We start from the raw sequence: 18329 nt of genomic DNA on the forward strand, positions 1-18329 counted from the left end.
CGTGCGAGCACAACCGGGTTACCTTAGCTTACCGCTGTTCCAAGCCAATTGTAGGCTAGAGCGCAAGACTCCAGCTGCGTGCTCGATTCACCCAACGAGGCTACCGTCACCCGGACAGATTGCCGAACTGCCGTCGCTAACACAGCTTTGCGAACCTTGCAGACTTCGCCTACTTTCCAGCAACCCCAGGAGCGTCGGTATCAAAGCGGCATCATGATGATGACAGCCGCAAGGCCCACAGCCAATACAATTAATACAAGGGAAAAAACTATTTCCACTTCTCTCTGGCCTAGCGACCGGTTGTGCCTTGGGGAAATTTTTCGGACGGCGGTTGAACTGTCCCTTTGCCTTGGCTTTATTTCCTTTGAGTTTGACGTAAGTAGGCTACTACTACGTACTAGTAGTAGTACTACTAGTACTAGCAAGAGGTTTATGTACTCTTGGTACTAGTAGTACTACTACTACTAGTACTAGTAGTACTACTAGTAGTAGGAAAATGACAGAGTACAGAGTCAGTGTATACTATAGACCCTTTGCACAATAAGCGAGACGGGTCGAGACGGGGCATGCTGTGCACGCGCTGCACACTTGGCATGCAACCAGCATGCATGGTTGCTGCAGGACGTTATCAAGTTTCCTGTGCCAGGCTGTGTTTTCACAGTCCAGACGCGATGTTCATGTATGTACTTCCCAGCCTTTTTCATTTGAAGTTTTTTTAGTTCTGAAGGAAGTTCCGAAATGCTTTCCAAGGACCACTGTTGGGTTCTTGTTTGCAGCAACCGTCATCCCTAGCGGCTAGTCTAAGAAACCCACTTGTCTTTCCATGCATTCCCTGGTCATACTGGCATTCCATACTCTTGAATCCTCGCTATCTGGCGAGAAGAGGGCCGCAGTTTGCTGCAACATCGTCACAGTGTTGTGCTCGGAACACTTTGTCGATGACGACTTTCATCCTTGCTTTTGCGAAGACGCTGAACGCCCTGCCAAGAGACTCTGGAGCTTGATAAAAAGGCATGACCCATCCCTGTCTTTGCAAGGAAGATCGACTGCTTGCTGGCGCTGCTCGAGCTGCTGATGTTGAAGTGCAGAGAGACGCAGCCTCATCGCTCAGGTGTGCGGAGAAAGTCATCTGAGTTCGAGCTGTGGCTGTGTGCACGATATGACAGACTTTCACATTATGCACATAGCCGCTGTAGTAGAATACTACGGACCTGGCTCGCTCACACAACGTCGTCTGGAGAGTCTAACTCAAAAACTAATCTTTCATGGATATGTTATGCATTATATCATGTCATGGACTACGGAGCTTAGGCTAGGATCAGTACGGTGCTTGCACATAACAGACAGCAGGCTGACCAGGAATAGAAAGCTACATTACACAATGTATCGGCAAGAACATCAGCAGACCTAATCAACCATAATCAACTATATTTCTAAGGGGTCGTCACAAGGAGGGAAATCTGGCGACCATCTGGTGGAATAGCGATACCTACACCTACATAGAACACCAAACAATGCACATCTATGGTTCTAATCTAGCACAAGCACGGCAGGGCATGTACCTGTCAGCAGTACGTAGTACAGTCATAGTCATACATAGATGTACCATGCAACTGAGTTACTCGCTAGTCAATGCAGGACATGCAAGGATGGCACCTTGTCCAGTACAGTACAATCACACCCCTCTCCTAGGTGACATCTCCACTCGACTCTAGCCATTGTATCTAGCTGGACGCGCCAAGGTTCCACGGTCACGTAGGACATAAGCCGGTGCAGGGCGATCGTCGTCGTCGTCCGCTGGCTCCGGCTGGTCAAGCCACATCTCACCATCACCGTCGTCACGCCCATCGTCGGCGCTCGTGTGCGCCTGCTCCGTCGCTCCTGGACGCGGAGCACCATCCTGCTTGGCACTCTGTGGGTGTCGTACGTCAGGCTTGAGAAGGTTGATGTTCACGACTTTCTCCCCGCCATCATCTCTGGTGATGACTACTGTCGACGGCGCAATGATCTTCTTCACTTTCCAGCCGCACTGGTATGGCGGAGTCAACTTGCGTCGCCGGCCAGGCTGTTTCAGCATCACACGTTGCCCCTCTGTGTAGGGTGCCTCGAACTTGGTGATTGGCTTCTCCGGAGTCGTAGCAGCAAGCTCCACCTCCACGTGGTCGCGGACCCTTGCTGCTGTCTCGCCAACTCGGTCAACCCACTCGCTCAGTAGGGCTTCTGGTTCCTCAGCCTCGATGATCAGCTGGCGCGGCTGCCATGAACACATGGCCAGCATCGGCGGTATGGCTGTCGTGGTGTGTGGCCTCGTGCGGTAGTAGTAGAGCAGCAGATCCAGCTCAGTTTTCCAATCTGCTGCTTCTGTGAGGACCTTCCGCATCAGCGTGATGATGGTCCTGTTTGCCCTCTCGACACCTCCCTGCGACTGCGGGTGACGTACGGCCCCTGTCTTCACACGCACGCCGAACCGTGCGAAGAGAGCTCGGACAACGGCGTTCTTGAACTCGGAGCCATTGTCCATACGGACTTCGTCTGGCGGGCCCCAACGGCAGCAGAGGCTGGTCAGCGCTTCTGCAACACTGATCGCATCGTGCCGCCTGAGAGGGATTGCCTCGGCCCACTTCGTAAACACATCCACGCACACCAACACGCAGTGGTACTGACCGGATTTCTCCTCTCCCAGGTGAAGTGTGTCGATCTGAACGACACTCCACGGCCGCCCAGGCAGGTCTGGCTGCGTCGGCGGCGCTGCGGGTCCTGCGTGGCTGCTAGCGGCTGCACACTGTCGGCACTGGTCACAATACTCCCGGCACCTAGCCGCCATGCTGGGGAAGAAGCAACGTGCGCGGAGCATGTCGTACATCACACTCCAGCTGGCATGCCCGGACATCACGTGGGCCGACTCGAGAACGCTGTGCTCAAGGCACTCCGGAACGATCGGCACAGTGACAACGCCGAGTGCAGGCAGCTTGAGCGTGCGGCTCAGCTGGCCGTCCTTGATGACGAGCTGTTCACGAATCTTCCGGTAGGTGGCGTGCTGAATCTCGCTGGCGCTCTCGATAGCACTGACCAGCGTCTGAATCAACGGGCACTTCCGCTGGGCATCACAGACGTCGTCACAGCCAATGACGGTCGCCGGCTGCTTCATTGCCATGGACGCGGCAACTTCCGGAGATTCGTCGCTCTCGGGAACGCGAGCTATTTGCAGCCACTTCTTTGGGACACGGGTCAGTCTGTCAGCGACATTCTCGTTCGTCGGTACCCAGCCAACTGTTACCTTCAGGCCAGCCGTTGCGCCTAGGTCTTCAATGATGTCCAGACGGCGCACAACGAGAAGCTTGTGGAGGCCAGTGACCCTGACTCGTCTGACGTTCCCGAGGACCTGCGACACCCAGCCTGCAACCGCCTTCGAGTCAGTCACTAACGTCACCTTCTCCACCTTGTACTCCGCGGCGAGTGTTAGCGCCCTTAAGACGGCGTCCAGCTCGGCAATGTTAATGTGTTTGTGGTCACGTGGCTCGCGCAGCCACGAGCAGTCTTCGATCGTAGTACCATCGTGATGCAGGGAAGCTCCAATGGCGACGTCCGACGCGTCGCAGAACACGGTCCAGCCGTCGCTATCCAGCGATGGAACACGCCACGCACCTCTTGCAGGGTCTGACTCCCGGACCATGTCGGCCAGCTCTGCGCAGCACCTGGCGACCGCTTCTGGCACGGCGTCATCCCAGCCATCAGCTGAGCAGGCCTGTCGCTTCAACCACGCACATGCCGGGCGGAGCCACGAGCACACTGGGTAGTGGCTAGTCAGGCGTCCCGTCCACTTGAAGACCTCACGCTTTGTCAGCGGCTGTTCGAAGCCAAGGTTGACACCTCCTCTACGAGCCCAGTTGACCGGCACGTCACTTTCCTTTGACAGTTGGAGACCGAGAACTCTGGCCGCGGTGAGCGGTTCTGCGGGCTTAGTCGGCAGACCGTAGCGGTGAAGAGCGGACGTCACAGCTTGCTCTTTCGCTCCCGGAACGAGCACATCGTCGACGTAGCTATCAACATCCTGCCACTCTCGGGTCACCCAGCGGACGATGATGTCCATCACCTTGGGCGCGACGGACAGGCCGAAGCCCATCCTCGTCATCACGTACAGCTTTTCTCGCCAAACGACAACCTGGTAGCGGGCGAGCGACGGGTCTACATGAACCTGGAGATAGGCCTTCCTGATGTCGATTAGCTTGCACTCTTGATCGCCAGCCATGCGCCACTTCCGCAGTTTATCGGCGCAAACGGGCGCCTCGGTCCCCGGATTGGATTTGATGACACCGTTCAGTGCTCGGTAATCTAGACACGGCCGGACTGGGGTAGAGGCTTTGTGTTCTTGGACCTTGGCTAGCAGAGGCAGGATAGCTGCCGGCTCCCCGTGTACGGATGGGTCGTGCTCCACCAGCCAGCCGTTCTCCACCCAAGCATCGACTTCGGTACAGAAGCTGGCTTCCTGCTCCGGCGACAGCCGCTTCCGAGAATACTGTCCGATGCCGGAACCGATCTGTTTGGTTGGCGGTTCATCATCAGCCCACATCCATCGCACGATCCAGCGCTCGCTTGCGCTGTCCCACCGGACCTCGCTGTCGTCCGTTCTCAGCACCACATCCTCTCCGTCCTTGCTCACAGTCACGTGCCGAGAAGGGTGAGCGGCCGGCACTGTCGCCGCCACGATGGCAGGACGGTCAGTTTCTGGGGCGCCGAACTGGACACTCGACAGGGAACCATCGTCACCATACCCGAGGTGAACTCCTCCGACAGCCGCAATCACGTCAGCGCCAACGAGGACGTCTGCATTCACAGCGTCCAACTTCCGGACAACGAAGGCTTTCACTTGCGTCCGCGGAAGATGAACCGGGCAGCCCGCCTCTACTCGCTCTACCAGCAGCTCTACGGCTCCAAGCAGCTCGACTGCGCTGCCGTTCAGGGCGTTCATCTGGACTTCAGTGTCGGGTTCATACTCGATGCCATGGTCAGTAAGGAAAGCCTCAGCCACCAGAGAGCGTGTGGCGCACGTGTCTACTGCTGCCCTTGCTCTCTTCCATGCACTCGTGCTTTGGTCCCGCGGCTTGACATCGACGTACACCCTGGGCAGAGTCCCCTGTCCTGCCTTCGTCACTGTGCAGAGGCACTTGTCAGTGCTAGCTCCGCGCTCACCAGCAGCTGCAGCAGCAGTGCCGCCCTTCGAAGCTGCTTCCCATCGCTCACGTGCAGGGCAGTTTCGCTTGACGTGGCCAGGCTTATCGCAAAAGAAGCACGTGAGCCCGCGAGGCTGAGAACGACCACGCCGATCGCGGCTCCTTGAAGGGCAGTTTCGGCGGAGGTGCCCAACTTTTCCGCACTCGAAACAAGCCGAGCTGGCAACTGGCTGGCTCTTTCCACTACTGCTACTGCTCGCCGCCGCTGCCACTTCCTCCGAGGCTCTAGCTAGCAATCGCGAGTCGCTCTGCGCTGACCTCAGAGCTCGGATCGATGCCAAACACCCGCTCACGGAATGTTCCTTCGAGGCCATGGACAAGCGTAATTCCTTCGCGAAGGCGCTTGGCAATCCGGACACCATCTGTTCGATCAACAATGGGTCCTTATCATCGTCGGCGGCGTGCCCCGCCAGGCTCGCGAGCCTCTGTAGATCGGCCACGTACGCATCGGTCGACTCGTCTTCTCGTAGAGTCCGAGTCGTGAATGCACGGTACGCCTGTGCCTTCGTCAGGCTGAAGGACACTTTCATCTTCTCGTTCACCTTCTCCTCGTCCTTCTGGTCGTCAGCCGGCATCCGCGTGAATACCAGGAACGCGTCTCCATCCAAGAACAGTGGAAAGTTCTTCATTCGTTTCTCCGCAGTATCCCATCCTTGGATCTTGGCTAGGACGCTGAACTTCCCCCAGAAGTGTTCCCAGTCGTCCCCTTTGCCACGATACGCACGAACGAAGTTGTCGACCTTCAGCGACGCCATCGTAGATCGCTGTTCCTGCTGCTCCACCGCTAGAGCTTGAGCGTTTCCTGCGTCCTCCGCCGGTACGACGCTGTGAACCCTTTGCGAGAGATCCCGGGTTTCGGCACCACAAAAGCTGTAGTAGAATACTACGGACCTGGCTCGCTCACACAACGTCGTCTGGAGAGTCTAACTCAAAAACTAATCTTTCATGGATATGTTATGCATTATATCATGTCATGGACTACGGAGCTTAGGCTAGGATCAGTACGGTGCTTGCACATAACAGACAGCAGGCTGACCAGGAATAGAAAGCTACATTACACAATGTATCGGCAAGAACATCAGCAGACCTAATCAACCATAATCAACTATATTTCTAAGGGGTCGTCACAAGGAGGGAAATCTGGCGACCATCTGGTGGAATAGCGATACCTACACCTACATAGAACACCAAACAATGCACATCTATGGTTCTAATCTAGCACAAGCACGGCAGGGCATGTACCTGTCAGCAGTACGTAGTACAGTCATAGTCATACATAGATGTACCATGCAACTGAGTTACTCGCTAGTCAATGCAGGACATGCAAGGATGGCACCTTGTCCAGTACAGTACAATCACACCGCCAAAGTAAAACTCATGGACACTATCCACGGGCTTCTTCACTAGTACTACCACATCAGCTCCCTCTTCACTGTCGTCGTCGACTTGCCCCTGCGTTGGAAATGAGCACGCATGGTGTGGCACTCACTCTGGGAAACAGAAGTTCATCACTCATCCACTCGGACGCATGACATGTTGAGCATGATGAAGGTACACTCGAGGAAGACAGGGGCCCCTCTTAGTTCTAGGAGCATCAGGGTTCTGGATAGAGAAGCGTTCTCTACATCGACAGAGGAGAGAAGGTAGAGAAAATAAAAATAAATTTCAATCTACAGTAATCCGAAATATCCACTGAATGCGGAAAACTTACCGCTCCAATAACTCCTTCTTTTTCCAGACAGATACGCACCCTCATTCAGCAGAAAACTGTCCAGTTCCTTCACAGACCATTCTTTATTTGACAGCTCGTCCACGGGTTCCACAACCATCGATGGCAAACCGCTCGACACTCTCTCCTCCATCTCCGAAAATGGAAAATACAGTGTTTCACCATGCTCAACAACTGATACTCTGCACAAAAATCGAAGAGGATGCCCCGTCTCGGATCACGTGACCGTTATTGTGCAAAGGGTCTATAGGGCTTGAAAGTGCTACGTCACAGCATAGCAACAATTTCAAAAATTCAAAAATTGGATCCACTTGGATCCAGTTTTTGTATGGATCCAAGCACATTTCAAGCCGTCTTACTCTCAGCAAGGTGATGTAACCAGTGAAACTGACTGATTTGGCTACTGGGGGCGGGGTTACAACTGGTGGCGAAATAAAAGTCACACCTGCATGCGACATGAGTGGGTTGCTATGCACCCACATACTTAGGCAATAGCAAAGTCACACCTTAGTGGATCCAAAAATAGAAATCTGATGTCAACTTACTACTCCCTGGCCGTTTTGACGTCATCACTTTCAAGGCCTATTGTACAGTGTCATTGTAGTAGCGCGACACTATCCTTCAACTACTTACACACATACAGCTGTACAGACTCACTCAGTCACTGTCTACATGGTCTAGCCTAGGTAGTCTACTACAGTCAGACCTCGCTTAAAGGGGAAGTGCATCGATTTTTCAAGTAGGGCTCAGATGAAAGACAATGGACCGTATGCGTGTTAAAACAAAATGGCGTCACGATTTATTGAAAGTGGTATAGTTGGTGGTACGAGTGTTCAAACCCATTTGAACTTCATACTGTTCGTCTTCTTTTTGACATGCTCTCTTTCCATCGTCCTTAGCTTTTGTTTGTTGAGAGCTGTTTTGGCTTTCTCCTATACCTCTGGGGGATGCCAAGTGATGGTTTTGAGAGGCTGGTGATGGCTGTGAGCGAGAGTTTGCCGATCGGCGTCGTCCTCGCTATAGCGATGAAAATACTAGTTACTGCGCACCTGGCAGATATCACAACACGTCGGAGCGTCCAGGAGCAAAGGAATCTTGGGTTTTCACTGGAATCTAGTTCCTCTAGCATCGTGTAGCCCACCGTCGGTGAATGGCGGTCCAGAAAGGTCGAACCTGGTCTTCTGCAGCATCTCGCAGTCCTGCGAGGCACACTGAATACGCCTGTCATGTATTCTACAAATAAAAATCACGAAGTAGTGGACTTTACAGTGATGAGTCTATCCTGTATGCTGCAAAAGACGCAGGAAATGTGACCGGTGTCCGTACACTGGACGCCAATATCATCCCAGTCTTCTCCTGCAGGATCTGTTTGACATTGACATACCGGCATGCAGTGGGTCGACATTGGCCTGGTTTGGCAGCTATCTGCCTGGGTGGATGTAGCAGGTTTGCATTGGCGCGTCGTCCAGTCCGACATTTTCTTGTAACTGTGGAGTACCGGCAGGGTTTGAGAGGTTGCTCGTGCTGTGAACACATCTCTACTGCCTGTCTCGTCCTGGAAGTGCCGTCTCGCCGCTTCCTTGCTCTACAGTCACGCCGTTATTTCGCTTTGTTTCGTGGTGCAGCTCAAAACCTGCCCAAACAACTGTGAGCTCGCAACATGGTATGGACAAATTGCACCACTCATGCTGGTTAACTAAAACCGGGATAGTCGAGTAAGCGAGTTCACTCCCTGGGCCACTGGCAAGATCTGTTCAGCGCGGGCTATTCCAACCTCCAAGTGCATAGTCACCGATCGATCCATGCGATGGTGGTTGACCTACAAAGAGCCAAGGTCTACGAGTACTACTATTGCCAGTATTGGATGCTGTCTACATGCAGTCAACAAAATCAAAGCACCTCAGTATGCCCCAGAATAGGGCATGTGCATCTATAGCATGACACAACAGGGGTTCTGGCGGCACCTGTCAAACAAGCAGTAGCGACTAGTGCCAGCTACCTATTGGAGGCTAGCCGCTACCTATTGGAGGCTAGCCGCTACAGTCTGTCACTGGAGATAATTATTATGTTCACTGTTTAGACTGAGCACAATCAATGATGCCCAATCAATCTGCCCAATGTGTGTTCTGTTCCACCTAATTATAACGTCCCATCGCATCAACCCTACTACACGCACATGTCGGCACTCTAGCACGACTTGTGTTATTATTGTTTATTTTGATTCGCACGATAAATAGAGCACAATAAACGTTAACTTGACCGAAGGTTAAAGGTGACTGCAGATAGAGGAACACATCGAGGTACAGGTACCGGCAACAATACAGTATCAGAGAGAAACAAACAAAAATGAGAGGTACGCAGAAAAAACTCTCGTAAGCCCAAGGGGAAGTGGTTGATGAGGAATGAATGCACTCTCCACGCTCATCTACACTGTTCGTGGAAATGCACACATACATACAACAATATACAACATAGCAATAGCATGCACAGAACCGAACAATTTCATGTTCACACATGCAAGCACAGACCTGAACATTAGTACCAAAAGCCGGTACAGACAATATCCCCATACACACAGACGCACACACACACACACACACACACACACACACACAATGTCCCATGAATGCGCCCGTGGCAAGAAAAGCACGCAAATCTACAAATGCACTGGATGTGAACCCACAGATTTTCTCTTATAGCAACGATAGCGGATCTGATTCTGAATGAAACACACACACAATACAATCATTGAATGCCCATCCGCAGATGATGGCAGGTCCTGAAAGAACAGGCAGTGTTCCAGTGATGGGGAACAGAACTTCGAGTGGCGAGTGAGGTATACACACACACACACACACACGTGCGTGCGCGGGCACACACTAAAGTATTCAGAAATAGAATCGACGTCGTAGTATTCATTGGTTGGGTAATGGAAAGGAAAATAAAACATTGCTGTAGGTTATTGTTGTAAGGACACTGGGAGCACAACAGAAAGGTAAGCAACTTGCTTTGAAGCAAAGAAAGTTATTATTCCACGGATCTCAGAAGGAAGGAACGTTCCAGAATGCTGCACTGGCAACAGGCGGCCTGCATGTGCGCGGCCCCTGCAGTCGGTCCAGCTGCCGGCCTTGCAGTGCTGAAAAGAATGTGCAGTACAGCATGTCACATAGTATCGCAGCCTGGACAAATAGGCGCTGGGAAGTCCTAGTTATGTGCTCACCTACACCACGATGCACCAATCTTCTGAGCTACTTTGGCAACAACTTTGTCCACTTGAGACTCCCATGGGCTGAGCCAGTTGTTGAGGGCTGCACCAAGGTGGACGGCAATGACCGCTGATGGCAAGGCCATCCATGACACACAGTCACTAGGGCATCGTCAACATGGCGCTGAGGCTGGATCGATAAAATCAACCTTTAGGCTGCCGCGGGGTTGACAACGAGGCCGCTGTCTCGAAGCTAGTCAGTCGGCCTGGTCACCGCCATTGACGAACCAGTCGCCACCGCCAGCAGTGGCGGTAGGTTGTGACAAGTGTGGTGCAATATTGTCAGCAAATTCAGTACTCAGGATAAGATGAGTGACAAAGGGAACGTTGTGTTTGATAATATTGAAGTGAACAGGGATGATCACAAACCCTGCGCGTACTCCACCGTGAGTTACAAGAAAATTCCGGACTGGACGACGAGCAAACACCAACCTGCTACATCCAACCAGGCAGATACTATTACGATAGCTGCCAAACCAGGTCAATGCCGACCTACTGCATAATGTCAATGTCAAACAGATCCTGCAGGAGAAGACTGGGGTGTTGGCGTCCAGTCACTGAGTGTACAGACACCTGTCACATTTCCTGCGTCTTTTGCAGCATACAGGATAGACTCATCACTGTAAAGTCCACTACTTCGTGATTTTTATTTGTAGAATACATGACAGGCGTATTCAGTGTGCCTCGCAGGACTGCGAGATGCTGCAGAAGACCAGGTTCGACCTTTCTGGACCGCCATTCACCGACGGTGGGCTACACGATGCTAGAGGAACTAGATTCCAGTGAAAACCCAAGATTCCTTTGCTCCTGGACGCTCCGACGTGTTGTGATATCTGCCAGGTGCGCAGTAACTAGTATTTTCATCGCTATAGCGAGGACGACGCCGATCGGCAAACTCTCGCTCACAGCCATCACCAGCCTCTCAAAACCATCACTTGGCATCCCCCAGAGGTATAGGAGAAAGCCAAAACAGCTCTCAACAAACAAAAGCTAAGGACGATGGAAAGAGAGCATGTCAAAAAGAAGACGAACAGTATGAAGTTCAAATGGTTTTGAACACTCGTACCACCAACTATACCACTTTCAATAAATCGTGACGCCATTTTGTTTTAACATGAATATCGCGGATTGGATATCGGTTCCGATGGTATATCTCTCGCTTGCGTACGGCAAGGGAAACTTGCCATATCGCCGATTTCCTGATCCCGTTTCCATGGCGACTACAGGTGATGACGCACATTCTGCTTAGCTCCGTGAGAGAGAAGGTCGATCACTGCAGAATTGTGTCATTTTCAGTTGTCTTCTTGTATTCACGAAGTGAAAGAAGTACTGTGTTCAATGCTGTTAGTGCCGTGAACTGTTTATTAGTAGTCCTCTCCGTTGTGTACTGGGACGTGACACCGACAGGGGAAAGCTGGAGTGCGGAGACGTTAGCTGGCAAACGAAAATCGTGACGAACCAAGTGCTGAAATCTTGGTTGGGACAAATCAAACGTTCAGCATTTACCTCAACCAAGGACCATGCCGTTTGCTCTTTCCACTTCCTGAAGATGGATGCGCTGCCTGCTGGAGACTCTCCTATCTCTCGTAACATCTTCTGAAGCCAGGTGAGACGACGAGTAGCGGAGATTAGCGAACGAAATAATGTCGTATGTTTTGAAATTTTTGCTGAGCATTTCTCAGGAGAGATGGCGAATACCAAGCATCTTCTCCTAGTCTAGAGAAACCATTTCGTAGGCTACATTCCGCCTAGGGAAATGGCTGGGGAGGACACACTTGGAGGAGAACGAAGTAAGTGATCTTGTTTATGTTGTTCTTTGGTATTGCAATCTTATGTTTGACGAACATATGGCATGGTGCATAGTTGGTCGTTGAGTGCCTGCATGTGCATGTATAAGTGTGTGCTGATAAACACTTCCTATGCAAGAATCTGACACTTATGCTCTCTTTCTTGCAGTATGTGCGCACGTGTGTGTGTGTGTGTGTGTGTGTGTGTGTGTGTGTGTGTGTGTGTGTGTGTGTGTGAGTGTGTGTGTGAGAGAGAGGGAGAGAGTGTGTGCAGGAGCAGCGTGGAGCATGCCAGTGTGATCGCTGTGGCCGTTCCTTTCTTAGCTGTGGCGTTCTTGCCCGTCACAAGTGTGTGGCTCAGCCCCCAACGACAGTGAAGCCGTGTTGTGGTGAATACTGTGTGTCCCGCGACCGCTGCTTCCGTTCGGTCCAGGGCAGGAATAGACACCGCTGCTGAAGCTCTCCCCGGCCGTACGTCAGTCTCGTGGCAGATGACCCGAACTCTCATTTTGTGTGTGTGTGTGTGTGTGTGTGTGTGTGTGTGTGTGTGTGTATGGTGTATGTATATGTATGTGTGTTGCTCCCTACGTAGCCGGACAAACTCTTGTTTTTGTGTCCCGGGCGCCATGGGGCGGCGTTCTCCCATTCTCTCTCCACTGCCCCTCCGGGCCCACGTGGCTGTGACTCGACAGGGCAGGGCAAGTGTGTGTATGGCGCATGGTGTGTGCTGGCATGTCTGTATAAATATGTTGGACAGGAATTTGTTCACCCACAACGGTGACGGAAAATCATGCTAGGTGTTGCTGGAATGTATGGAGTCTGCGAGCAGTTACAATAACTTACGTCATGCCACAACAAAGAACGGTGCAGTGTTTGACCCTCATGTAAACATGATGGTGATGGTACCTCACCTAAGCTACCCATGAAGCTAGAAAGAACATCAGGTCAACAGAATTGTACCAGAGGAAAGCATCTATTGCCCGAACTTCTTCATATGAAATGAACAATACCCTTCTCCATAGAGACAACATGCAGATGAAGTGTATGGACAAATAATATAATTTTATATAGGCCATTCACTGAGGGCATGGCATGGAATGATCTCTACGTGTAGATTGGATAGACACATGCACGTCTGCAAGGAAAGCATTTGTTCATGGGTGAGTTCATGGGCTGATTGAGTTCACATGGACTAAGTTCATATAATGCCATCTCTCCTGAGCAGCAAAATTTCAAAACATACGACATTATTTCGTTCGCTAATCTCCGCTACTCGTCGTCTCACCTGGCTTCAGAAGATGTTACGAGAGATAGGAGAGTCTCCAGCAGGCAGCGCATCCATCTTCAGGAAGTGGAAAGAGCAAACGGCATGGTCCTTGGTTGAGGTAAATGCTGAACGTTTGATTTGTCCCAACCAAGATTTCAGCACTTGGTTCGTCACGATTTTCGCTTGCCAGCTAACGTCTCCGTACTCCAGCTTTTCCCCTGTCGGTGTCACGTCCCAGTACACAACGGAGAGGACTACTAATAAACAGTTCACGGCACTAACAGCATTGAACACAGTACTTCTTTCACTTCGTGAATACAAGAAGACAACTGAAAATGACACAATTCTGCAGTGATCGACCTTCTCTCTCACGGAGCTAAGCAGAATGTGCGTCATCACCTGTAGTCGCCATGGAAACGGGATCAGGAAATCGGCGATATGGCAAGTTTCCCTTGCCGTACGCAAGCGAGAGATATACCATCGGAACCGATATCCAATTGTCTTTCATCTGAGCCCTACTTGAAAAATCGATGCACTTCCCCTTTAACCGTACACATCTGTTTTCCATAAAAATATCCGGATAGGCGAGGGAACCGGATAACTGAAATCACATACTGTATAAGCATGTGACATGTCGAAAGCAGTGGCATCATACATACACGTAGACGGGTCCTATGCAGAACAACTAGTGTGCACAGTATGTAAAACAAAGTAGAAAAATGACAAATGCATGCAACAGTGCTATCCGCATGCATCCAGCAGGTCAAGGACTTCATTTGCTTGTACAACTTCCTGATTCTTGCTTCTGCAAGCCACGTGCAACCGGATACGACAAAGCTTTTTGTACACATTTTAACCAGTTTGTACACAAAATCATGCACCGGTATGCGGATCGGGAGGTCCGGTTATGTTGTATGCATAACATAATGCTGCACATCGGTAACCAGCGATTTTCTTCCGGATGGCGAGGGATAAACGAGGACCAGATAAGCGAGGTCTGACTGTACGCGTATACGCGCAGTGAGTTTCTGTCAGAGAGTGCTTTTTTTTATTACTCCGCTGCTCGCTAAAACGGGCGGGAACGGGTTACACCATGCATGCCCGTGATGACTGTGACAGTGAGTTTTCACCTTCGCTGATCATGCCATGGTGAACCCGGCCGGGCCATACCATCAAGACTACACACAAGAGTACAGTCATAACCCCATGTATGATGTAGACCTACCATGATGTACTCTTGATACCATGCATACTGCCATAGCATAGGCAGTGCTGCCAAACCGTCCGATTTTTCGGACAGTGTCCGATTTTTGAAGGCTCTTCCGAAAACCGGTCCGAAAAGGGAAACGTCAGAAAAGCAGCCAAAATGTCGGAGATCATTACTTTCCTATGCAGAAGTCCTGTACTTTCACTTTTCAGCGCAACTGAAGGCACACATCACTGTACATTATTTTGCTTCTAAAATTTAAGGCTAGCGCTTGGCTGTGGTGTGGAAGTGCAAAGTAACATGTAACATGCCTGGATCAGGCTGGATGGCATGTACACTGACAGTCTGTACAGAGTCAGTGTGCGACCACACTCATCATTACAAAATTCAAGACAACTCTGGGGTTACCATGGCAACGGAACGATTTTTCATGGTGTTTTAGGCGATATTTTGAATTCTCTGTAAAAAATTTGCCGAGGAGAAAAATTCGCACCATGTGGCCAGCCTTGGCACGGCTGTTACTAGTGTTAGCTGCACTTGGATCGCGGCAACTAATACTTAGTTTTCTGCACGTGAACCATGAAAAATCTATGCATGCTCATGCATGTTCATGCATAACCAGTCAGCTGGCCTGCTCGCCCACGCATTTGACAGGTAACAATTCCATCAAATTATTTGAGATATCGCTTCGTTCTAAGTCTCAAAACAGTTCTAAAGTCACCAAACCACGCTGGTAATCGATGGCTATTCAATGTTAACATCTTCAGGAAGACTTCAGCCGTTTCCCGAGAGTTTGGGCATCGTTGCCGTTATTTTTCACGTGTTCTTCTTCCTCCTGTCTGGAGCTCAGCAATTGCATCCTGGAATTATTTGAAAGGTATTTCATGCGGGCTGTGGGGGGTTCTAACAGGCATAAACTGACATCGCTATAGGATAACTGGTAACTTTCACCCTTCAAGGAGGCAGAGCAATGAGAATTTTTTTGTGGCGGTCGTCCAATTTTTGTGGCGGTCGTGGCTGTATTTGTGCACTTCCAAGGCTTTCATTCTGCCTGATACTACTCTGTACTGTATGGGAATCGTTGTTTAGACACATGTAGCTGTCTTATTTGGTAGATCTGCTGTTTTCAATCACTTGGGACACTTTGTCTAGCCTATTTGTCTTTCGTTCGTGCCATCTATCAGTTTTGTGGGGTGCCTTGACCTGTATTTGTGAAGTTCTCGAGTAAAGACCCTAATTCTTGACTGGAGTCACGTCTTGAATTGAATTTGCTGCGTGAGCCCTCGTTCACGCAGTTGTACTTATCGTAATAGTCAATATCTGCTTGCTGGACGGACTAGCGGCTAGAATAGGGATGACCAAATGGTCCAAGTCACAAGTGTGTACTAGTACAGTCGTCCCTCTCTAATCCGGCACTTTATAATCCAGCACCCTCGATAAACCAGCACAATTTTCAGTAGCCAAAATGTCCTCGTCATGCACATTGCAGCAGTAAATCAGATTTGTTAATCCAGCACCCTCCCTAATCCAGCAGATTTTCGTGGCACAAATGGTGCCGGATTATAGAGGGACCACTGTACACGATTATTGTTTCCGTCATCGTGAAATGCTCGTTGTGGAATTGCAGTCGTCTGCCCTTGGCACTGAGGACATGAGGAGAGTTGATTGTTACTTCTGCTCAGCAATGAAGCGATCATCAGCTCTCTTTGTTCTAATTATTGAGAGGACATACCGCGTACCGGCATCGCAATCAAGTAAAGATTAGGCAAACCTCGCCAACCTCCAAAGAGAGTGGAAGATATTTTCTCCAAATGCAAAGACGATCTTTGTGAGTTTGTGACTTGCATTTGCGTGCATACATGAGCAAGTCACGGACCACGGCACGTGCGCGGTTACCATGCCATCTCGAACCGACGCCATCTTTCTAAGTTGCCGCTTCTTGACAGCCGTGAAATTGGCGGTTAGTCCATCGGCCAAGTCTCAAAATCGAAAGTGGTGATGCACTGAGCTTCCAACTAAACGCGACCATACCCAGTACGTAGAGAATATATCAGAGAACACTATTCCGTTTGTTGGACGTGCCGAATTCAGTCCAGGGCGTCGATACGAAGCGTTCTTCGTCGCCGAGTTTTTTACTGTGCGCTCCATTTGAGAATGCGCAGAGTTCTGATCGAGAGTTTTTTGAGCAGATTTTCAAATTTTTGAGGCTGTCAGCTGACAGCTGTCAACCCTAAATGGCACTTAGTATGTGACAGGCAATAGGTTTTGGTGCCTCCGTATGCCTTCTAATAAGTTCTATCTTCCTTCGTTTCACTTCGCTGCTTCGCCCACCACCTCAGGAGATGACAGCGTACCTGCACTAGTCAGCTCTCGCTAACCCTGTCTCTCTTTCTCCGTCTTAGCGCTCGTCATTCGTGTCCTTCTGCTGGGGCGAGCTTGATACTGTTGTGTCGTAGTTTTTAGGCAATAGTGGCTGTTGTTCGCGTGACGATCAGGATTTATGGAGAAAGACGACGACTCGCCAAGTTCCCATGCAGCCACAGACGGCGTAGCAATTCTTACCGCCAACCCTTCGAGCAACGGAACCGGCCTGAGTTGGAAATCATGTCTGTGTAATCGTGCCACGATACGGATGAAACACACAGGCTCACATGTGACGAGATGAAGATAATCTCAACAGGCTGACGGAAATCCAGCAGGCTCACGGGAACGCTGCAGTTATGGTCGGAGACGCGGAGTTATTTAGTCACTGGTAAATGTTGCATCGAGTGCTGTGTGCTCTAACACTATTGTAAAAATCATGAAAAAGCGAAAATAATGCAATGGTGGGGCTGAGTGGTGTTCTGTGGAGGAGACGTCGTTGTCTCAGTATTCAACGCCGGACCCTGTATTTCAAGTCTGTGGTCATGCTCGATCATAAGTTCCTGTATGGCTCCAGTGCCTTCTCAGCATTGTTGGCGGGTAAGCACCTGGATCGTGTCCAAGTAATGCGGCTCTGGTGGCTTGAGGGATGTACGGGTGCTCGCCGTGCACCCCTGCCGGCAATCTGCTAGTGAAGCTTGGTACCTACTGTGTCCGGGAGATTTTCATCCAGAAGCTGATGATCTTCCTAGGCTGGAGCTGCTGCTACTCCTGTGCTAGCCCTCAACCACTGGCGCTCCTACTCGGCTCCAGTGTGGGTTAACCACCCTGCCCGATTTCGCACTGTTGCTATTCCACACCGTCAGCATTTAACTCTGAGGTCAGACCTTGATCCCTCCAACCATATGCTATCTGTCTGTCTGCCTCTCTCTCATACACAGATGTGCACGCATACACACATGCACACACACACACACACACATGCACACACAGTGACACAAACATACACATAGCCAACTTCTCTGTGTTTGGTGATCATCATCTGTTTTCTGATGTGCAAGCTCACCTCTGATGCCGATTACTTCCTTGCTTAGACCCGGTCTGCTATTAGACCAGTCTGCTCTCCCTTCACTCGCTTGTAAATCCTACTTGGAGCAGTAAGGCTGTGTCACTGCTCCTACTGATGTCATTGTTGTGAAAGCAATATCATCGCCATTGGTGGTAATTTTCCACCGTGCATGAATCATTAACAATCATCATCTATGTGTCACGGCCTAACCATCCTCGTAACTCTCCTCATAGTGACTAGTGCTGTACCGTTGAAACCTACTTTGCTTCAGTGTATATTCGCTCCAAAGCTCTTGTTTTGTTGCATAGTGATCTGACGCAGTGTGCTATAGCCTATCGGGTAATATGGATAAGATTAGTACAGTCGGCATCGCCTATCGAGTGACCAGGTACATGTATAAGGATACTAGTACA

At 50.5% G+C, this 18329-nt stretch overlaps 1 protein-coding gene across 1 annotated transcript; it reads right to left on the reverse strand.

The window, feature by feature from the left end:
• Positions 1-1711: 1711 nt before the first annotated feature.
• LOC135827994 (uncharacterized) lies at positions 1712-5986 on the reverse strand. Its single transcript, XM_065340430.1, has one exon. The coding sequence runs from the start codon at positions 5984-5986 to the stop codon at positions 1712-1714; it is 4275 nt and encodes a 1424-aa protein (XP_065196502.1).
• Positions 5987-18329: the final 12343 nt, after the last annotated feature.

Source organism: Sycon ciliatum, chromosome 12 (assembly GCF_964019385.1).
Source record: "Sycon ciliatum chromosome 12, ocSycCili1.1, whole genome shotgun sequence".
NCBI lineage: Eukaryota > Metazoa > Porifera > Calcarea > Leucosolenida > Sycettidae > Sycon > Sycon ciliatum.